Source organism: Lissotriton helveticus, chromosome 8, assembly GCF_964261635.1.
Source record: "Lissotriton helveticus chromosome 8, aLisHel1.1, whole genome shotgun sequence".
NCBI lineage: Eukaryota > Metazoa > Chordata > Amphibia > Caudata > Salamandridae > Lissotriton > Lissotriton helveticus.
The window spans coordinates 1,595,345,154-1,595,368,710 of NC_136069.1; the positions used below are offsets into that span (position 1 = coordinate 1,595,345,154).

General features: G+C 48.9%; 2 protein-coding genes across 6 annotated transcripts in view; one reads left to right on the plus strand and one right to left on the minus strand.

Moving 5' to 3' along the window:
- Positions 1–23,557, minus strand: part of LRRC51 (leucine rich repeat containing 51) — a 106,429-nt gene that overhangs the window by 37,596 nt on the left and 45,276 nt on the right. The window contains exon 3 of the mRNA XM_078658640.1: positions 2,057–2,262. Coding sequence (XP_078514766.1) covers positions 2,057–2,262 — 206 coding nt within the window. The remainder of the gene's footprint in view (positions 1–2,056; positions 2,263–23,557) is intronic.
- The window catches only part of NUMA1 (nuclear mitotic apparatus protein 1), an 832,005-nt gene continuing 816,619 nt past the window's right edge, over positions 8,172–23,557 (plus strand). For 2 of the 5 annotated variants that reach the window (XM_078658630.1, XM_078658639.1), the window contains exon 1: positions 8,293–8,631. The gene's annotated coding sequence lies outside the window, so the exon portion shown is untranslated. Of the gene's footprint in view, positions 8,632–23,557 lie in introns of all 5 variants that reach the window. The other 3 variants (XM_078658631.1, XM_078658637.1, XM_078658634.1) reach the window with 3 other exon arrangements.

Sequence of the window (23,557 nt, forward strand, 5' to 3'; positions counted from 1 at the left end):
TTGAGTCCTGGCTCAAAAATTAAACAAACCTGCTGCAGTGACACAAAAAAAAGAACAAAGCGATGGCTTCCTGTATACAATGAATAAAGAATTTAATGCGCAAGGGTTCAGATTACTTTGGAAATGTAAAATAGACCCCATGCATTTCACAGGAGGCGGAATGACACACCAAAGAACCAACAGTATGAGGTAAAAGAGAAATACTCGCCTAGGCAGAAACAGAGCCTACTCTGTGTATATTTGATAACATTAGTGGCTAGATGTACGGCTGTTTCATTTAGCGAGTCGCAAATTGTGAGTCACTAAATGAAATGTACAACAGTGTTATTGCACTGTTTTGCGATTCCCAATGGGGTCGCAAATTGCGAGGCTCATTAATATTAATGAGCCTCTCGCAATTTGTGAGCCCATTGGGGATGCCAGCCCTCCCAGGAAAAATGGGATGCATTTAATAAATTAAAAAAAAGAACCGTTTTCGTTTCATTTTTTTAAGGGCAGGCAGTGCTTCCCTTAAAAGATATTTTTTGAGACAGACCCCTTCCAAATTGCGACTGCATTATCACCCTCTTGAAGAGGGTGGTAATTTGAGAGTGTTTTGCGACCGCAATTGCGGTCACAAAACATTCACACATAGCATTGTGGATGCAATTAGGAAGGGACCGTCCCTTTCTTATTGCAACTCGCAATTCCTAAATAGTGAGTCGCAAATAAATTGCGACTCGCTTTTTATGAATTGTACATGGCCAACAGTGATTTTGCATGCGCAAACGGGTTTGCAAAGTCGTTTGCGCATGCAAAATCACGTTGTACATCTGGCCCTAGGTCATTTGGCACCTGGGCCGTCAAGCCAGACATAAAAAGGAAAGTGCAGATATTATTCACCTAAGTGCCAGTCATGTTGTCTACCTTGGAAGGATGATATGTGAATCAGCAAAGGTGTTCCATGTAGGTCGTACTGGAGGACAGACCCATTTCAGATTTCCAGCATAACCACAATGTAAAACAACTCTTTTTGCATTCATTGGTCGGATTACAATTATGCTATACCTAACCAATTTGGGTGGAAACAGGAGATTCTTTACAAATTGGTATAATGAGCCATGCAGTAATGTTGCTTGATGTATTACCACATGCAAAATGAAAACAATAAATCAGGACCAAAATCATTAAGTCTGACCTGGTGGAATTTGTTAGCACAATAAGGAAAATCTGTATGGTAAGACCAGGGCCACTGGAGTAATACCACTGTGCAGCCGCTACTATTTATGCATAACTATAGATTTACCGAATTTGCCATATAATCGACCATCGATAATCTGTCGCATAATCTGCAGATTTTAACAAACAAAAAATGTTTGTTTCTACCTCAAACGGTTCAAACATTACTAAGAATGCAGCAACATGTTGCAGCGCCGTGGACGACCCTTTGCAGAGCTAGACTGCTCACCTTTCTGTGAGGTACAACCAATGCCCAGGGAGATTTACCAATTTTAAACATGACAAAATAATCAAGTAATACTATGACAATAGTCCTGCATTATGCAGCACAATTAGCCTTTCTCTTGGTGCATAATGTAATTAACCCTGACATAATTCGGCCCTTTGGTGCCGCATAATTCCACTGGCCTTGGGTAAGACCAATTTCCACATGAATTTCTCATTTTATAAATGTGATATAGGGGATTACTTATAATTCTGCATCCTGTATTTACAGAGAACAGTGGTATCTGGCCTGTAATGCATTTTATGTTGTATCATATAGTTGGCTCTCTAAATTACAGAGATCTGTGCAGTGGATGGCTTAGTCCACAGAGCCATTTTACAGGCTTAGCTCATCTTTCTATGGTGTGGCTCTTTTTTCGCACTTGCCACATTGTTTTCGTTCAATGCTTTTTCTCATTGCATACATTTTGAGGAATATTTGATTGAAAGACCTAGAGTCAAGAGGCTCTAAGCTGTGATCTCCAGCTCTAAATACATTGACTCTCTTATGGTTATCCAACATGTCCTAAACTCTCGCGAGCCAAGGAGATCTCCCCTGGTGCTAACAACTTACGGAATCGATGGAGAGCAGGTCATTGAACGAGAGGTCGATCCAGCGGAGTTGGTAGGGGTCAGCCAAGACCGCCTCAGCCATTTCCCTGAAACCCGTCAGGTCTGTCAGGGTGTTATTACTCAATCGGATCGAATGGGTGATCGCCTTCCCATCAACGGTGTGTTTTAGCAGCTTGGGGCCAATACGGGGATCTTCTACCAGCACATCTACAGGGGGCAAAACAGTAAGTGGCAGGGTAAACAATCATTCTAAGTTCTCTTATTTACTCATTTAAAATCCACATTTTTGCATTTCATTTTGCTGTAAGATACATGCAATCGATATGTGGTACATTAGAAATGTTATCTTAAGACATAACAGTGTATTTCAAGAGAAATTAGAATATAACGCAAAGAAAACAGTCCATTCTAGAAGGCATGTCAAAAGAATAGTGTTATATTTCTATGCATTTATTTTTGTATGTATCTAAGAAAATACTACTGTGATGGAGGTTCTATGTACCAAGTCATCTAAGAAGGGCCTGCCAAGTAAAAGCCTAACCTTCCAAGAAAGGCCACATTAGGTTTAAAGTATCTCTTAGTGCAAGGAGAGGACCAGGAAACACTTGCCACCCTTGACATTGAATATCCAAGGGACTTACCACCTGATTTACCATTCCCAGGTCACAAACCAGTCGCTGTTTTTGCACACCAATTGGTTTGCGACACTAGAATGTTTTTGTTCTGTGATAGATGACCCGTCCCAGAAAACATTTAGCAGGATTTGGAGAATCCTGTCTCATTAATGTTAATGAAGCAGGATTCTCTTTGTCAATCCTACAGAAAGTTGTAAACACATTTGCAACTCGCAAAGTACCTTTGAAGCAATGCGACTTTGGATCTTGCAGTTGCAAAGCCTACAATTGTGCAAATCGCACACTTTGTGACCACAAAATCCTTTCATACACGGATCTTAATTAAGGATTGCCATGTTGCGTTTGACCTTTGTCTCCCCAAGTACCATCATGGATTTCTTTTTGAAGCAGGAACAAGTATTATATCATCACAGAGGGTTATAAAAAATGGAGGACGAGAGTATTGTGTTTATTTCATAAGAAGATTCTGATGCTTGAAAAAAGGTACAATTGTTCATTACTGGGAAATAACAATAGACACAAAACTCCAGCCTTCTGGAAAGTTTATAGTCTGCTACCAATGACAGGTGGAGGAAAACTGAATACAATAGTTCAGAGGCAATAACTGCCGTGAATGTGTCGATTTCCTTGAGAATCACAGGTGGGGGAGAAAACTACTGAAACTGGCATGACTTTTTCAATTTCGATGATTGGTAAAATGTTGAGGAGTGTCATCCCTCCACTTGAAAGATAGCACCCGATCATGGGACATTCAAATCTCAAAATGTTGAACACGTTTTACATACTTCACTCCTTTCTCTTTCATGAGCAGTGCAATATACATTTGTATACTTATTGTAATCATTACTAGTTAAAATCATCACATTCCTCTGCACAACATACAACTGGGTTGCTGCCTCCTAGCTGTATCAAAAGAAGAGAACCCTCTGTAAAAAAAAAATAATAATAAAAAAAAAGTGATGGGTGGAATGTTTGAAATTTATCTCAGCCACTGATATTTACTTGGGGCCGAATTCGGGTTGATAGTTAGGTCGAGCATTCGAGACCTCTTGTATGTACTTTAGTATATATACTTTGCTTTCGTAGATATACACTTTCATATATATACTTTAGTATATATTTATATGTGTATGTACTTTATGGGCTATGGAGATTAGCCCTAGGACTTGTCTGCTTCCGCTTAGGCTTTTTTTTCTATTCAACTGCCTCTATTTAACTGTCTTGATAGAAAACGACCAGCAGAGGTCAGTAGAATACCAGAATTGCTTTCTGCGGAGAGACTTTCTTATTTAAATTTTTCTGGCAACGGCCTCTATTTAACTTTCTTGATAGAAAACGACCAGCAGAGGTCAGTAAAATAACAGAATTACTTTAGCATTCTCTAGATTCCAGTCCATGGAAATTGTCTTCCACGAGCACCCGTAGACAATATTTTTTTCAAACTTGTACTTTCAGTGATTTGACCACCAAAGGCCCTGCTTTTATATTAAAAACAGAGCTTTGAACTATACCATTTCCCGCTAGAAGGCAATATTTCTCTCCATGTGTTCACATATCTGGCATGTCACGGAGTTTGGTGCTTACTTTCCCTCCATGTTAAAGAGCAGTAGATGTTTCAGCACCCAGGCTAATATGCTGCATAGCTAAATACCTATAAGGTCCCTCGGGCGAGACCTATTGCATTGCAAATGCTCGTTTTTTTTGTCCACTACTGTCACGCCTGCCAATTCGCCAAACATACATGAAGATGGCCGCGCCGCTGTGCGCATGAGCGAGAGGGTCAGGCAGTAGTCAAAAGCCTGTCTTCCCTGAATTCCGACGCTTCGCGCTCTAGTGTTCGTACACCTTGCGTTGTGTCACTTCCGCCCTCAGCCCTTCTCGCTTCTGTTCCTGTTTATCGTGCATTCCTTGCCGGTACTACTTTCCGCCATTAAGACCCCGGCTCTTCTGAGGACCTGTGCCCTTTGATGTTCCTCACGGGGACTTCGACTTCGTTTCTGGCATACTCGTCATTGCACCGCTAGCGGCTCCGCTCTGGATATTTAGAGTGGTGCTAGCATTTTCATTACCATTTATCCTAGGCACTGACTTGGTTCTCTACTTTGCCTACTGTACCGGACTCCTGCCTGTTGCTCCCGGTTCTGCCCGCCAGCCAGAATTGGTTCCCGTTGGCCGGCCGGACTTGGGTAGAACGGGTGCGGGGTCTTTTTAGGGGCAATGTGGGACTCGTAGTCTGCCTAAGTTACCCTGTATTTATATCCCCCTCAAATCTTTACTTATTTTGCGGCATCTACAGACCAGTCTTTGGTGTGTCGGAATTGGCAGGGGTTGCAGCTGAGGAGGCACAGAAGATCTGGTACAGGCGCCTGGCGCTATTTATGAGTTCTTTCACTAGTGTTATTGTTCACCTTTGTTTACACGGAATCTTTTTGTGATACAGAAACCATCCTCAACCCAACACCTCTTTTCAGCCCCAACCATCCATATTGCCATCATATCTCACATTAGGGTAAGTCCTGTAGTAGTAGATAGTTCTCCTAAGATTTGGTACATACATCTTTTTCTTATTATTTTGTCTCTTCTCCTTTTAGAGTTACCTATAGCAACAAATAATGAGAGAGTAGCTGTGGCAGTTACCAAAGGACGTAGAGTGTTCAAGAGAGGAATCTTATTTACTATCTATAGGTAAAGTGACAGGGGAGGGGTGGAACTGGGAAAACAGACATAGGTGAGGTTTTTCACTTTGTACATTGTTCATTGTCCTTTTTTCCTTACAGTGCCAGTATCCGACGTACAGAAACTCCTGGTCCAAGGTGTCTTGTTCCCTCCTTCCCTTGTTTTGTTCCCTCCTTTCCCTCCTATCACCTCCACGTGCTACGGTCTGGTAGGCGTGTCGGTGTTGAGGGGGAAGGGTTGGGCTTATCATCGGTTCCTGGCACTCCGGTGGAAATACCTTGTGAATCCTTACAACTACGACACGCATGGGTTGCTTTGAATTCCAGTTCATTGGGCTGCTTAGTTTCCCATCTGGAGGGGAACTGACCCAGCTGTCCGGTTGGACTGTTCCTGTTGGAGAAGGACCAAGACTGATTTGCAGGTGGCTGGTCTCTGTCACGAGTCAGATACTGAACAGAAACCAATGGTCTGGAATGCAGCCCGAGCCATCACCAGGGGCGAAGATGAATTGAAACATTTCTTCCATCACGTTTTTGTCTGTTGCAGTGAATGCCCAATGTAAAAAAAATTATGTTGAGACAAATGTAAAGATCATAAAAAATGTAATTATGGGAGTGTTTCAATGTTAGGGACTGACAACAAAAGTCCCCTTCGCCCATCCGCCCCCACGACAACAATATCAAAAGTGGAAGGAATTTCTGGAAGTAGGGCATATCCTAAACAGCACCGGATTCAATAAAAACATGAAACTGCAAGCCCCACGCTCCATGAAATGAAGAGTTTCATAACTCCGCCTTCTGAGACCTGCGCTCCTTTCAACCCTTACGCAGATGGTGGCCAGAGCCATAGCTTTCATTGGTGCAGTGGCACCAGGGCCCTGAGGCCTGAGTGGCCCAGTGAACCCTGATTATTGATCTATTTTGCAGTTCAAACACCAGCCAGGCGGCCAATTTCCTTCCAAGCACTGGGATCCATGACACACTGACTACACCACTGAGGGTGGCCACTCTCCTTGATTGACAGCATGTGCCTTAGAACAAGTAAAGTCCTGAGTGAATGGATGTCTGCACATGGACCCAGGTACACTGCTCACACGCCCAAGTGGCATTTAAAAAAACATATGTATAGTTTACAAATTGTGTTTACATCACCCAGATATCAAAAAACACCCATTACATTGTTCCTCATTCATCATAAAACATCATCAATATTTATGACATTACATGCACCATCATAGTTCATTGCTCAAAACATTTACAACCATGAGTCTGCATGGATTTAGAAGATAAAAAAATTCAACAGTTCTTGATCTGCTTGGATTTTCAATGCTTCCAAATATTTTCCCGAACAATGCGTTTCTCCAGGGAACTAAGAATAGGCAATACCGTGTGAGATGCAGTAGTGTTGCTGAGGCTGAACCCCTACACATACAGAAACATTCCTGACTTTGAACTCCCTTATATTTCCCTTTCCAAAAAAAGTATATTATACAACCATAATTTCAGTTTTAGATGTAACTTTCTGGAAGACAATTCTAGGGAATCTCTCAATCATGACTCCAATCCTTCGGCAAAACCATACTTTCACCACAAATAAAAGGGCTAAAATATTCTGTCGGACTTATTTTCTACCCAGGGTGCTGTATAATTTTCCTTACCTCTGTCTGACTGTCAAATCTGTGGCTGCTGCACCCTTTAACTCCTCACCACCTTTAGTAACTCCCAGACCACAGCTGACAAGATATCAAGAATCAGAAAAGGATCCCTTGTAATACCTTGCCTTCCTAAAATTCACTCAAGGCTGAATACCACACATAAAGTGAATCCATAGAGGAAGAATTTGGAAAGGAAAGACAGAAGTTTCACCAGAAATGGATGCAGTCAGGGTAATGCGGTTTACGCAGCAAAAATGGGGAATGCAGCAGTGTTTTGAGTTCAGGTGGACGCTAAGGTACTAAGAAACAGGAACACTGATAAACACCACAATATATTAAGAGCAATAGATGATTTTTGGAACGAAGATATCAGTCCAAACAAAGCTTAGACTCTTGGCCCAAAGGGATCAATGATGAGCTTCAGAACGGTCTGGAGACGGTCAACCTACGCGGGAGAAACCGTCCAACCTCCTACCATGAAAGAGCAAATCTCACAACCAAAGGGGGTAATCAAGCAAGGAAACTAACCCTTAACAGCCTTGCCCAATCCCAAATACAGACACACAGGGAGAAAATACCAAATGGGAAGGACACGAGTCGCGTGCAGATGAATGCAGCAGACCAGCCTCACACCCAGCTGGCGGTGCTCAGCATCCACCTATTCCTTGATGGTCGCTCATGGAGACCTGAACATGGACACTTCATGGTGGCCCTAGGGGCCCCTGCGCTGATGAAGCGTGGAATCCCCAAGCCACGGTTTTCCATTTCTGCCCAAGATCAATAGCTTAGGAGTGCACTTTCCTACTCCTGTGCCCCTTGTTACAGATTTTTCTAGGTGCTGTTGTGACATCCTTGAAACAAGACCAAGTTTAATTAGGTCCACAGATAAGGTATTATTTTTAATTAGGAAAATGTCATTTGAGTGGGAAGCATAACAATATAATAACTGCACCCAAAATTGTTTAAGCCCTCTCTCCCAGATCACTCTTTTGCTTCTGACTACTACGGATGGAATATGATTATTTGCCAATTGTCACATTCCTTGCGCGTGTTGGCATTCCACTCTCTCCCTAATCTAATCCCACTGCTACCTTTGGACTGTACACTGACCTGCAGGGCTGCCTGCCAGGGAAAGCTTCTGATGAGGTGTATTCTTCGAAGCCTGGTGAAGTCAGCCAATGGCAGTCTGGTGTTTTGTAAGCTTGCAGCTCACACTTCAGCAGCTGCACTGGAAGCGTTACACAAGACAGCCACACTGAACTTTCTCCCATTACTCGTCACCAAGCACCTTGACCACTCCATGCCACAGCCCGCCTCCTTCTTCACGGTGTCTGTGACCTGAAAAAGGACCTCCGCAATCGCTGCTAGAGCAAGAGAGCATGGGCTGTGCCTACTTTCTCTGCATTGCAACCACATGCATGCTTGAAGCCTGTCTGACGTGGGTTGTCTGCGAGGATTTCTCCTCTACACCAGAAATGAAACCTCTCCATGATGCAAAAACAGAGCTGGGCACATCAGAATCTGGCCTGATACTTTAATGCAACTATTTTGATGTTGCCCTGCAAGGCTGACGTCACTCCCAGTGTTGTCCAGCTGCTCTCTGTCTCAAAGGTAAGGATCTATAGTTTTTTGTTATTAAAGTGCACATGCACCCTTGTGGCTATCTAGTAATTTATCGGCATCTGATCCCCTTCTTCTCTCACCGTTTCTCACATGATCTCACCTCTCTCCAACCTTCTCTTTGCTATCATGTACTTCATTCCCTCTTGCGCTCCCTCCTTTTCCGCTTGTCATTTCACCGCATTCTGCCTTCTTCTTCTCCATGAACCCACTAAGATTAGAGTCCTCATCTTTACCGTCAGCTTCCTTCCCACCTCTATTCCTTTTCCCTTTAAAGCTCAGTGCCATCTCTGGCATGTTCTTTTCTGAATTCTGTCCCCCCACAGGTCTACAGGGGGAAGACCTTTAAATGACTAACAGTGTCTTATAGTCACCTCCATTCAGCAATTTCATGATGGCTCTTTCTAAGAAGTTGATACTAGCACTCCGCCAAGTTGTTCTGACGGACAGTGCGCCGACACCTCCCTGGTTAACTTGCACTTCATAAAGTATGAAATAAATACACCTTATTTGGTATCACGTCACAGTGGTAGAGTCAGTCTGGTGCAGCTCCAGTCTGCTGGAAGGTTATCATCACAGGCTGGATCCTGGTTCAGCTGGCCATGATGAGTTATGGGTCCCATTCTCTGGGAGGTGAGTGCTTCTTTATCATTGCACTAAGTGAGTGTGATTTCGGTGTTTATGAGCTGGGGCCTAAGTGCTGAAGCATCATCTGTGTCAACAATGGCAAAGTGTGTGTTCTAAAGCCCATGACTCTCCTTTCACTCCCTGCACAAGTCTTCCGGGAGCAGCCGGAAGGACAGCAGAGACTCAAACTCACACTTGAATCTCGACAAGTCTGTAAAGTATTTATTTTCTCATTTGCAAGTATACACAAACATTGGCAAGGCCAATAGGTCTTGCCTTTGAGACCTCATGGCTTGGCCAATGCTTTTAGGTGATACTGTACAGCATCGGGAAGAAACATTCTTGGATGTGTATGCCTACAAAAGGAAGAGGTGCTATCTTTTTTATTTACCAATCCAAATTGGGTCTGTACATTTACAAAAATGAAATTGCAGTACAGTGAAATCTCTTTTTTGTAAGGCAGAACAACCAGCAGGAATTTGGGGAGTTGGGGAGAGCTGCACTCAGAGAAGAGAGCAACATGGGGCAAGGTGCAGAACAAGAGAGAGACAGATACTTGCAAGAGCGGAAGAGCAACGCAGAGCATGAGCTTGAGTCTGTCAGTTTGGCAGAGGGCGAATCACTGAAAAGAGAGAGCTAGAAAACACACACACACACACACACACACACACACTCATTGTGTGCTTAACCAAAAAGAAAAAAAGTAATTCCCTATAAGTGAGCAGAGGAAGAACACAAGTCAGCCAGTCAAACGGATGGTAAAGAGGCTATTCTCCAGAAGAGGGCCAGACAAAAGCTGGGACATGGAAAACCACTGAATTAAATGCAAGCTAATATTACTGACCATAAAGCCAACAAAAGGCAAGCAATAGGCAGGCTGCGAGGCCACTGTACCTTGCTGGTGAGCCCACAGCTGGTCTGTTGCAACCAGACAGCTTGTGTTGTCCGGTAGGTAAGACTAGACAAGGACCACTGGCATTCACTCAAACCAGTAGATCAAACACAAACTGAGACAAGAGATGCATGCTGAACTCTTTATACTTTAAAAAAGGAAGAGGCTGTAAGGTTAGTTTTACACAATAATGCCACCTCAGGAGGAATGCCACACAACCAGTACACGTGGACTATATTAGTATGGACATTCTGCCCTGTTCACATGGATTAGAAACCACCCACCGCAGCTCACAGGCCAAATCAAACAATAGTAGGAGCACTCGTCAACACCACTAGACAGAAGCACACGCGGATAGGAAGAGCAGGTATGAATGCCAGACCACTGACCGAGCTTAGACTGACCATCATCTAGCTGGGCAGAGAAACCGAAGTGTTGGAGATTCATCAGCAGGGAATGGGCAGTGTGCACTGCCAATGTGTTTACTAGTTATTAATATGTTTGATTCTCCTTCCTTTTGGAGCTCACCATAGAGAGATCAAAAGGAAAGAGAAGGCCTTCACCTAGACAAAGATTAGGGAGTGTCAAGTGTAAATTGATTATACTTTTTATCCGTTCAACTTATAGCAAAATGTCTTTGCAGAAAGCATTATTCCATAAGGAAAAAAAGACACTAATACAAAAGACCAAAGGTATGTTTTATCTTCAGAAATTACCAGTCAGGAAGGCTCTTGGTTCTGTAAAGGCTCTCAGGCTGCCTTGCATTAAAATTCGACACAGTGGGTAATAGATCTAGAGATAGATTGCTTTCGGATAGCGTGTATCTTCCATAGGTATGGTTTCATCGTGTACTCGGAATATGGATACACTTTTTCGCAGCAGGATTCTAATTGATTGGAATCAAGGACATCTCTTGATTTTTCACCCCGAAAATCACAAGCCACCTGTACTTGTTTCTTTTAATTTAAAAGTCATTTCCACAATCGACTTTTGGGGCCAGATGTATGACCATTGGAATTTGCGACTCTCAAATTGCGACAAATAGCGAGTCACAATTTGGAGTCGCAAAATCCAATGTACAACAGTGTCTGAAACACTGTTTGTGATTCCCAATGGGGTCGCAAATTGCATGCCTCATGCAATTAATGACTGTCGCAATTTGCAAGCCCATTGGGAATGACCGGCACTCCCAGGAATTGTGGCCTGCTGGAATCAGCAGACCTCCATGTCTGGGACTGCTATTAAATAAAGCAGTTTTATCAAATTAAATGCAGCCTGTGCTCTTTAAAGGAAAACGGGATGCATTTAAAAAATAATTGCAACATGCATTCACAAAGGGAAAGGGGTCCCCTGGTACCCCTTCCCGTTTGCGCGTGCTTTACCACCCTTCTGAGAAGGGTGTTAAACTGCGTGTGTTTTGTGACCGCAAATGCGGTCGCAAAACATTCTTACATAGGTGTTGGAGTCACTATTAGGAAGAAACGCCCTTGGCATGCCCCTTCCAAATAGCAAGTCGTTAACCCTATTTTGCGAGTCGCTAGGTGATTAGCGACTCCCAAAATACGGTTAGTACATTGGCCTGACATTTTTTTGTGGTCGCAAAGTGGCTGAAATTCCCTTAGCGACGGCAAAATTCGGTCATACATCTGGCCCTAGGTTCTTTCTTTCAAACAGGCACGGCAAGGTACAGTAAAAAACACATAACTGACCACAGTGTCAACAGGAAACCATTTATGGAAGAAAAGTGATGATTGCTGACAAGGTACACCATTTCACGAGGACCATTGAGAATGTCAACACATTACATGAGGAATGCACACAAAAGGTCTGAATACCACTGAACAACCCAGAGTCAACTCTACCCACTAATGTTTCAAATGGATCCTTTCAATGTGAATTCCTCTTAAAGAAGTCAAGCCAACCTAGAGGATGATCCTTAATATATTGGAAAAACTGTAAGACCATTTTTGCAGCAAACTTCTTCTTTTCAGTGTTTTTTAGGTTTCGCCTCGTCAAAAGCTGCGCACCGCGCAGATTTTCGGCGCAGGCGAAATCTAATGTTTACAAGTATGTGGCTTGGGAATCCGCCCTCTGTTCCATTGGCTAGCTCCATAAATGGAGGCTAGCCATTGGAACAGACATCTGTCCGTCATGGCCGGAGCAGATTCGTGGGCGTTCCCGCGACTTTTACTCATCCCACCCCTTTTCCTACATCATGCGGCGGTGGGCGGTGTTTTTTTTTTTTTTTCAAGCTTTATTTTCGCCATTTTGGAAGTGTGGTTTTCAGGGGTGGGTTGCGCAATGTCCCGCTGTCCGTTCCCGCCCCCCCTCCTGCTGTCCGTGTGCCCGTTCCTGCCCCCCCTCCCGCTGTCCATGTGCCTGTTCCCCCCCCCCGCTGTCCGTTCCCGCCTTCCCTCCCGCTGTCCGTGCTCCGTGTGACTGCTATTGTCGGCGGTTACTTCCCTGGCTGTCACACTGTTTTGTTGTGTCGCGTAGCTCTTCGTGTAGGCATCGACTCATGATCAAGGTTGTGGTTTCAAGCCCCACCTTCTGCGGTGGGGATTTGGTGCACGTGGTGTGGCCGAGGAATGGAGCTGGTGTCCCATGTGGGGGCCGTGCAGCGAGGAGCACAGGGATGGTGCGTCGCTTCCCTAACAGGCGTCACATCACTGGTGGTTGCCGCTTTAGGTGGTTTTCTCCGAGGTTATGGGGAGGCTTGCCCGGGCGGCCCGAGCGTAGATGGCACGAGGTAGTGCTCCGCCGTCTTCATAGGTGAAGACGCGCGTGGTCAGTGGGGCGTTCCACCCCCTCATCAAAGCAACCCCCCCATCAAAGCAACCCCCCCACCCTAAGATGCAGCGATGGCGCAAGGTTGGGGGTCGGGCCCGGCCTGACCGGTTTGCGGGCAGCCTGCTGAGGATCAGATGGTGCATGGTATGCCGTGGTTGCTTTCCCTGGCGGGTGAGACAGATACGATGCAGCAGATGGGTTGAGATATTGTAAGGGTCCGCTTTGCTTTGCAGACTCGCTGTCCTAGTGGCACCCCTTCGGGTAGGCAGTCTTGGGGTAGGCAGTGAGTCCGGGGCCCGCTGCAGCAATTTATTTAGCCTGTTATGTGATGTCGATACGCTCGGGCGGTGAGATCGCAATCATTGCTTAGACTGGTCATGACTAATTGTTTGTTTTAAGGAACATAAATAAGTGCCTTACAAAATGAAACCCAATTTGGGAGAGCAGACACAGGAGGGTGTTTAACTGTGACCTGGTGGCGACTATCATTCTGTCCCATCTTTTGCATCTTTTGGAACTCAGGGGCTCCGACCTCCTGTTGTGCGTGCAGTGACGCACGAGATAGAGGACTGCACTGGGGGTTGGCATAATTGGACCTCACAGCGAGCGTGTGGCTCGCCTGGTGTCAAGCGGCTGGTGTAGAAGGTGCATTTTTAAGCCACATAATCGATAGAGCTGAGCTATCCTTAATCCGTGCAAAGTCAATAAACGTAATACAGTTGATTTGCGTGTGTCATTTATACATTTTAGGTAATATGAATACAGGCCAGGATATAAGTCATATAGCATTTAAAAGGCTGCAGAATTTAAAAAAAAAATAGAATACTGCACAAACAGTAGTCCGAACGTATTTTGAGGTGAACTGCATAGCAGCCTGCATATAGGCAGATTGGTCGTTATTCAATGTAATGTAATCTAATATTCGTTACCAGAGCGTGAATCAATAACTCGCTGGACCAGCCCTGAAAGGAGTCCCTTAAAGAGCCAGGCCACCTACCCTCCCCCACCCTTCTCCCGCGTGCATGGCCTCTCAAGATGGAAACTGCAAAACAAAAGCAAGGACGGGCCAGGCAAGTGCTCACTCACAACAGCTAATATGATCGAAATGGATTCTTATCAGTCGATCCGTAGTAGACTGCAAAAACGGTGAAGTGGTTACATTATTTTAAACGGAAGAGAAAGTATAGAGCACATTTTGAGTAAAAGGGAGAGTGTTTACTTGTCTGGAGTAAAACAGTAAGCCCCCAGTCAAAGGTGCTTTTGCTGATTTGTGGCCAAGTTGGGAGAGGGAGACCCTCAGCTTCAGTATGTATATTCGGTCTCTAGTTCTGTAAGAGCAAGTAACTGTCACTTATTCCACAATCCAGTGGACCTTTTAATTTGCATGCGGTGGGGCTGCAGTCGGCGTGGAGCTGTTTATGTTGGATGGAAGGCAGACTTTGCAGAATGTGTTTGCTGAGTTGATTTCAGTGTAAAATTGAATACCGAGGCCCAGATTTATAAAAGGTGTTGCGTTGTCTGTAGGTTGCACAAGGCGATGCAAGGCAGAGTGCAGAGTGAGTGTGTAGAGTGAGTGTGCAGAGTAGTGAGTGCAGAGTGCAGAGTAGTGAGTGTGCAGAGTAGTGAGTGCACAGTAGTGAGTGTGCAGACTAGTGAGTGCAGAGTGTGAGTGCAGAGTGCAAAGTGAGTGTGCAGAGAAGAGAGTGCAGAGTGAGTGCAGAGTAGAGAGTGCAGAGTGAGTGCAGAGTAGAGAGTGCAGAGTGAGTGCAGAGTAGAGAGTGCAGAGTAGAGAGTGCAGAGTGAGTGCAGAGTAGAGAGTGCAGAGTGAGTGCAGAGTAGAGAGTGCAGAGTAGAGAGTGCAGAGTGACTGCAGAGTAGAGAGTGCAGAGTAGAGAGTGCAGAGTGACTAGGGAGTGCAGAGTGCAGAGTGACTAGGGAGTGCAGAGTGACTGCAGAGTGCTAGGGAGTGCAGAGTGACTGCAGAGTGCTAGGGAGTGCAGAGTGCTAGAGAGTGCAGAGTGCTAGGGAGTTCTAGGGAGTGCAGAGTTCTAGGGAGTGCAGAGTGCTAGGGAGTGCAGAGTGCTAGGGAGTGCAGAGTGCTAGGGAGTGCAGAGTGGCTAGGGAGTGCTATGGAGTGCAGAGTGACTAGGGATTGCTAGGGAGTGGAGAGTGACTAGGGAGTGCTAGGGAGTGGAGAGTGACTAGGGAGTGCTAGGGAGTGGAGAGTGACTAGGGAGTGCTAGGGAGTGGAGAGTGACTAGGGAGTGCTAGGGAGTGGAGAGTGACTAGGGAGTGCAGAGTTACTGCAGAGTGCTAGGGACTGCAGAGTGACTGCTAGGGAGTGCTAGGGATTGCAGAGTGACTGCAGAATGCTAGGGAGTGCAGAGTGACTGCAGAATGCTAGGGAGTGCAGAATGCTAGGGAGTGCTAGGGAGTGCAGAGTGCAAGGGAGTGCAGAGTGCAAGGGAGTGCGAGGGAGTGCAGAGTGACTAGGGAGTGCAGAGTGACTAGGGAGTGCTAAGGAGTGCAGAGTGCTAGGGAGTGCCGAGTGACTAGGGAGGGCTAGGGAGTGCTAGGGAGTGCAGAGTGACTAGGGAGTCAGAGGGACTAGGGAGTGCTATGGAGTGCCATGGGACTGCAGAGTGACTGCAGAGATTAAGCTAATGGCAATGTAAATGACAATGCCATTTATTTATCTGTTTTCAAAACCAACACATAAATACAAATGTTTTCATTTACAATGCCAATAGCTCTAACTTTTCCAAAGGTGAAACCATTGCATTGTAAATGCTTGTTTATTAAATCTTTAAAAACATAACACCATGAAGCATGTCATAAATTAAAGGTGGTAAAACAAGAAGGTAGGCTACAGTTCCATGTGCTCCACAAGATAGCTTCTTGTCATCAGGTCCTCTTCACCTGAGAATGTGGTTCAGGGCCTATAAGTGGGGGAAACACAGAGGCTCACCTCGGGCCCACAGACAACCTACAAATGATGGTTTTGCTGATGAAATCCATTGGCGACGCTGCCTTTCCTTGGGGCCTGTGAAGCTAAATTGACAGCCCAAACAGCCCGGGTCAACTGCAGTAAAGGGGGGAGGCAGACCGAGACAGGTGGAGGGAGATTCCAATGAACACACATGGTCCTCCTTTCTGCAGGATGCCCCCCCTAATTCGCAATGACTCTTCATTTTACCTCATCACCGTCAATGCACCCGCCCCTTCCCTTCGCATTACTACACTTGGGCTTTGCCCGAACGGCTCATCTTCCTGTCCTCTCTTCCCTGCTTTGTAGTCAGTCTTCCTTCCCTGTTTTTCTTTCTGTCCTTCTTTCCTTTTCTCCTTGTATGGCTTATTTTCTCACCCCACTCCTTTTTCTCCCTTTCTTACATCTTACTATTGTTTGGTATTGGTGCATGCATCGCAATCAACATTTGTATCTCAATATGGGTTCATGCTGGACTTGCATGTCACTGTATTTGCTGTTATTTTATGGTAATTCATTTAGTATTAAATCTTTTTTATTGAAAGCAAATACCTCGACCAGTGCAGCTGGAAGCAGGGGTCGAACAGAGACAATACAGATGCTACGCCATCTCAAATGCAGATGCCTTACGATGCAACTTAAACACGGCATGTCGCCTACAACCCAGCTGGGCCGGCCGCGATTGAAAAACCGAGAAACAGTCGGTCGCAGCAACAATGCAAACATTATTTGAGAAAAGAAAACCCCCCCGCTGTCCCGGGGGTGTGATACCAGTATGTGGCTACCTTTGTGAGCGTCTCAGTGAGGCCTGTGTGGTAGGCTGAGTGTCGGGCCCTGTGGTAGATCCCCTCCCATTCCTTGCGCGTGAGCTGCCTTCCTAGGTCCTTTTCCCATCTAGCCTGCCCTGCGCTGTAGGTGTATTTGTTAGTGAGCAGCAGGTGTTGGTATATGTCCGAGAGCAGTTTCTTATCTGACGTGCGCGTTAGCAGCCATTTTTCGTAGGGTGTAAGAAAGCGCTGCGCCCCTGGTTTGATCTGCGGCTATGAGACCCAGTGCCGAACCTGCAGGTAGGGCATACGGTCCGCTTCCGGGATGCCATAGGCCACTTTTACCTTCTGAATGGGAGGATGCCCTGAAGATCAAACATGTGGCCTACCTCTCGCCAGGGCGTAGTCCTCCAAGTCGCGAACGCCTGTGCATCCAGGCCTGGGGTGAACTCGGGTTGTCAAATATCGGCGTGAGCGGGGAGGGAAAGGAAGTGAGATCTCTCCGGGTCGCCACCCTATCCCATATTTCCATGACCGTGCCGGTGATATACGATGCATACAGGTTAGGCGGCCTATGGCGCAGTGGCAGGAAGGGTACGCCTTGGAGTGTCCGGCCCGCCACCGCCTGGTCCTGAAAAAGCCAGTGTTTGCTGGACTCCAGCTGGAACCACTCCACAAGCGCGCGTAACTGGGCCGCCTGAAAGTACAAGGTTAGGTCAGGTAACCCTACTCCCCCATGTGCTGGAGGAAGCGTGGCGATTAAATGCTTAAACCTGGGGCGACGGCCATTCCAAACAAAACGCGCTAAATCGGCCTGCGTTTTCTGGAGCCAGCCCGTCGGCGGGCGCAGCGGTAACGTCTGGAAGACATATAAGGCCTGTGGGAGCAGCGTCATTTTAACAGCCGCGATGCGGCCTAACCAGGACAATGTGAGGTGTTTCCACTTCCTAAGAGTTTCAGTAAGGCATGTGCTAAGTCTGGAATAGTTGGCCTCCACTGTGGCTGGTATCGTGGGCGCTAGCAGGACTCCCAGGTAGGGAACTGTGGAGGTGGACCATTGTATGTCAAATTCAGCTTTAGCGTCCGCTAGTACCTCCGGAGGTAGAGACACATTCAGCGCCTCCGATTTATCTACATTGATTTTAAAGCCCGAGGCCTGGGCAAATGTATGCAGCTCAATAAAGAGCGCTCTCAGGGATTGCATTGGGTCCATGAGTGAGAGCGGAATGTCATCTGCGTAGAGACTGATTTTGTGGGTATCTCCCCCGAAGGGGATGCCCCTGATGAGTTGGTTTTGCCTAATCCGCTGCGCCAAGGGCTCCATGTAGAGCGCGAATAGTAGGGGGGAGAGCGGGCAGCCCTGCCTGGTCCCCCTGTTAATCGGAAAGCGTGGTGAAGTGTGGCCATTTACTCGGACCGTGGCGTTCGGGTGCCTATAGCAGTTAAAGATACGATTTCGAAGAGTAGTCCCGAAGCCGAAACGCTGTAATGCCAGATCGAGATATGGCCAGTGCACTCGGTCGAACGCCTTCTCAGCGTCGACCGTGAGGAGCATGCAGCCCGGCTTCGTCCGGGAACCGGCCTCGATCAGATGAAGGACTCTCTTCGTGTTATCAGTTGTCTGCCGTTGGGGGATGAATCCAGCCTGGTCCGGGTCCACCAGCTGTTGCATATAGGGGCCCAGTCGGCTAGCTATGATACCTGTATAGAGTTTGAGGTCGATATTTAGTAGGGATATCGGCTGGTATGAGCCGCATCTGGTCGGGTCCTTACCCGGCTTGGGTATCACCGAGATTGCAGCTTCCAGTAATTCCGGAGGAATAGCTCCGGGTTGATCAAAGGTGTTAAACAGATCCCGCAATAGGGGGGCCACCTGGTGACAGAACTTCTTATAGAAAGCCGCAGGGTAGCCGTCGGGTCCCGGAGCTTTCCCGATCTTGAGGTGTGATATCGCCGAGATGACCTCCTCTAGACCAATGGGCCTATCCAGAAACTTCGCCTGCGCCTCGGTCAAGGCTGGGAGGGTCGCCCCATCAAGATAATCGCTGCCTGCTTGTACGTCTAGCGTCTCCGCATCGTACAGGGTGGCATAAAAGCGACCGAACTCCGCTGCTATAGCCGCATCCTCTGTAATCGGGCCACCCAGGCTAGACTGAATAGTTCGAACTTGTTGCCTCTGACGTTGTTCCCTTAGCTTGCTCGCCAGCAGCTTCCCACACCTGTCCCCTCCGGTGTGGTAGGCATGTTTTAGGCGCAGGGCAGCAAATTCAGCCACGTCCTGATCCAGGGCCGCTAGCATCTTCCTCTCTGCGCATAGTTGGCGCCAAGCCCTGGCAGCCCCCGTGCGCTGGTGCATTTGCTCCAGCTCTGCCACCCTTTGCGTGAGTTCCGCTCTCTTCTTCGCGCGTTCCCTATTGTTAGCAGCGGCCACCGAGATAAATTCCCCCCTCAGGACCGCCTTAAGCGCAGCCCATTGAGTGGCTTTGGAGGTGTCGTCATTGGCGTTATCAACCAGAAAGTGGCCGATAGCAGCTGTTATTTTCTCCACCGTGGCAGGGTCTTGCAAGAGACCGACACGCAAACGCCAGCGCCGCTGCGGGCCGGGAGTGTCCGGAACCGAGAAGGACGCCACCACTGGGGAGTGGTCCGACAATGAGGCCGGGAGGATCTCGACGTCTCGCGCGCGCGTCACCAGTTGAGTAGAGCATAGGAAGTAGTCTAGCCTCGCATACGATTTGTGGGCTGCGGAATAGTGTGTGTGTAAGCTGTAGCGCGCGGGTGGGAGAGCCTCCACAGGTCAACTAAGCCCAGATCAGCCAGACGTGCGTGCCCCTCTGTGGAGAGCGCCCCGACCTGTCCGAAGCGCTGGTTAGAGCGGTCTGCAGTGTTATGAAATACCATGTTCAGGTCCCCTCCTATTAGCAAATGCGGGTGAGTGTTAGCTGTGGCCGCTTCCAGCGCTGAGTGTAAGTATCTCTCCTGCCCCTCATTAGGTGCGTACGCTGAGCCTATTAGTAACGTCTGTTCCGCCACCAGGAAGCAATGGATTAACAGTCTACCCTTAATTTCTGCCTCCTTTTGTAACACCCGTCCCCTAAACGATCTCGCTACAAGGATCGCCACTCCCGCTACTTTCTTGGATGCCGACGAAAAAAACTGCTCCGGAAAGAAGCGGGTTTTAAGCCTATGGTGATCTTTGCGCAGTAGGTGTGTCTCCTGCAGTAGGCAGATGTCTGCTTGTGAATTTCTCAGGTAAGAGAGAACTGCTCTGCGTTTGTTTGGGTTATTGAGTCCCCTCACATTAAGGGAGAGAATCGTCAGGGGCTGATTCATCCCGGGCATACAGTGAGGGCAAGCGCTCTAAATGCGATAACTGATGGCGTGGTAGAAAAAAAGGAAAAAGGGGACAAACGGTGTCTCTCAGCACTAGTGGACAAGGAGGTCCCTCCCCCCCACCCCACCCCAACTCCCCCCCCCCCAAAAAGAGCCCTCCCTGGCAACCCCAACTGTGCCATCCTCCCCCCACCCAAAACGCACCCCCCTCCCCCCAAACCCAACCAGGAAAACCCAAGAGAAAGTCATAGTCCCAGGTCAGTCAAGAGTAGCCCAGACCTGTAGAGTAACCAGAGTCAACTCAGATCCAAACCTGTGGGGTCAAGACCGGACTGGAGGTGTGGCTTCAGCGACCCTTATGGCCCCCCGCCCCCCCCCTGATGTCGCAGCTAACCAAAAATTGCCCCCACAATTGTAGTCTCATGGAGGCCCCGAGGTGTCTTTCGCCACCTCCCGGACCGCTGCAGCATGTTCCTGTGCAATTGTTGACCTGTCCGGACGTGCAGTGGATTTGGGCCTTCGCCGTCTGCGGACTTTCTGCCAGCCATCCCGTCGTGCCCGGGACTGATTTTCCTGTGACGACTCCGTGTTGGCGTTGTCGCTGTGGTCTTGATCGGGCAGCTCGAGCCCTAGAAGATCACAAGTATCCTGGAGGGAGCGCATCTGGTAGAGGGCTCTGTCCCACCGAAAGATGAGTCGAAACGGGTGGCCCCAGGAATAGGACACCCCTTGTTCCCTCAGGAAGGTGGTGACAATCTTAAACTCCCTTCTCTTTTGGAGTGTTATCACCGAGAGGTCCTGAAAGAGTTCCACAGATGCGTCTCTAAACCGGAGGGGTTGGGACTGGCGCGCCTCTCTGTGAATCCTCTCCTTGAGTGGGAAGTTCGGGAGGAAAGCTAGTATGTCCGGCGGAGGGGCCGGAGCCCGGCGTGCCAAGCCCACTCGATGCGCCCGCTCTATGCGGATGGGAAAGTCCGCTGATTCCTTGAGGACCTCCCGGAACAGATCTTGGAGGTATATGGTGACGCTGTTCCCTTCCGCTTTTGATGGCACACCCCGGACCCTTATGTTGTTCCGCCGGGAGCGGTTTTCTAAGTCCTCGTTATGCGCCTGAAGGTCCATTTGCTGATCTCGGAGCCGCAGGACCTCCTGCTATAGATGCACCAGCTCTTCACAGCGGACATGGTTGGAGTCCTCCATCGTCGCCACTCTCTCCCCAAGACATCTAGATCCCTGCGTAGCTCCCTCTGGTCACTCAGCAACTCCTGTTTCAGGGTTTGGAAGTCGTCTCGCAGCGTGCCGAACAGGGATTCCAGGAAGGACCTCGTTACCGGGGCTTCCACTTGGGCCACGTCCTTGCTGGTGGCGGGCGTGGATGACGGCGACGTTGCTTGAGACTTGTCCCCTTTCGGTGGCTGCTTCCCCAGGAGATCAGTGATGGAGCGGCCTCCTCTGCGGTTCACATTCGCCATCTTGGTGCTTCCTGCCGTGCCCTTTCTCCTTGTCTACGGCTATGAATGGGCGCTTCGACCGGCTACCGAACAGTGGGGGATGGCTAATTTGGGAAGGGTGGCTTGCGTAGCTGCCTCACTCACCGCACACGTCGCCAGGGGCCCTTGCGTGCCTTCACTCCTCGCCAGTCACTGTCCAGCCCAGGCCGCCGCTGCCTGCCTGCCCACTGCTTCTGCGCTCTGCCGGTACACCGTGTAGTAGGCCTAGACCGGGCTCCCAGTTTGCACGCTCCCGGTTCCACCACCCGTCAGCTGCCGGGAGCTCAACTCATTAGGGGAGCCCCCTGTGTACCAGATATCTCCTCCGTGGCGGCGATGTCCGCTGTGTCCCACCTCCGCGGCTATGCCTTCGGCGCTGCACTCTAGCCAGTTACCGGCCGTCAGGAGGGGCCTACTGGAGCCTGGTCATTAGCGTGGCCGGTGCGGGAGTGGGGTCCGCCAACCTCGAGGCGCGCCCACCCCGGACCCGTCCGCGTTGCTTCACCTGTTCTTGGGGTTGCAGCCTGTGCGTCCCCTGCGCACGGGCTCACCGCCTATCTGCACCGCGTCTGAGCACCCTTCGTGCCTTCTCGCTAGGGCTCCACTGTCAGATCTCGGCCCTGGAGCTCTGCAACAAATGCGGGCCGTCACCACTAGGCCCCGTGTGCGTTCTTGTAGGGAGGACTCCGGGCGCTGGTGCCCCAGCCCCTGACCGGGCCTCCGGTGATTTTGCAAATGTCCCACGGGGTGGGGGGGGCACGCGTAGATACCCACCTCAGGGCCGCCCCCGTCGTCCCAGGGGGAAGCAGCCCCACTGCAGCTCAGAGCTCACCAGCCCGCCGGGCCCCGACCAGGCCTCCGATGCGCGAACCCCCGGCCCGCTCAATCACTCACCGCCGGGGGCTCCGCAGGCCACTGGGATCTCTCCTCCTCCTGTCCTGAGCTGCTGATCACGGGCCAATCTCCCCCGCGCCGCAGAGTGTAGAGACGCTCTAGATGTTGCACGGCACGTCGGCGGACGTGACGTGCAGGCGGCCAGGATTGGCTGCGGGTGCTGGGGGCGTGGCTGAGCGCGGAGAGCGCGAAACCACAGAGGGAAGAGCGGGCGCCGGAGCGGAGGCTCGGCGCTCTTTGGGTTGTTAGCGAGTTATAACCATTAAAGAAGATATAACTACAGCAAGGGCTCAGAGTCATCATTGGTGCCTACATACATCATTACAGTGGCGACGAGGGTGGGATTGAAGACCCCCCTGCAAGGCAGAACCACTGACTCAGCCCTATGCGACAAGCAAGCACCAGAAGCTTCAGGACCACCCCACGAGGTACAGGGGAGCAAGACTACCTGGTGCAGGAGAACAGGTACCCCAAAGAGCGCGGCAGAGCCCGGTACACCGGAGGGTGTGGCGCAGAGGAAGGAAAACAGGGAGGAAAAGCCCTGGAAACCTAGAAGTAAGGCAGGAGAAGAGCGCCGACCCACCCAGCGAGCAGCAGACCAGTGAGCAAGCGCTGGAGGGTTCACAAGGAGCCGAGGGGGCCGACACGGACAGTCCCCGAACCCCAGCAAGTGGAGAAGAACAAGACGACGCACCAGGGAGTCCCCGTGGCCAAGTAAGATCACTACCTGCAGCGAAGAGCGAGAAGATGAGTGCGCAAGCAGGCTACGCGATGGCTCCGGTACAGTTCTTACCGCGCCCAGGAGAACCCCTCATGAAGTGGGAGGACTGGAGAGAATACATCGACAATTTCATAGGTGTACTGGAAGATGAGAATGAAGAGGTATTCAAACCCCAGAGGAAGAAACGCATTTTGCTACTGAACTTAGGCCCAGAAGGACTCCGGATTTACAAGAGCTTGGTCCCGAAACAGAGGACATCCACAGACGACGACGTATACGCACATGCGCTCGAAGACCTCAATGAACACTTCAGACCGGCGGTGTGCGTGTCGGTGGATAGGTTTAATTTCCAACAGAGGAAGCAGAAGCAAGGAGAAACAGTGGAGGAGTATGTGGCGGCACTGAAACGACTAGCAG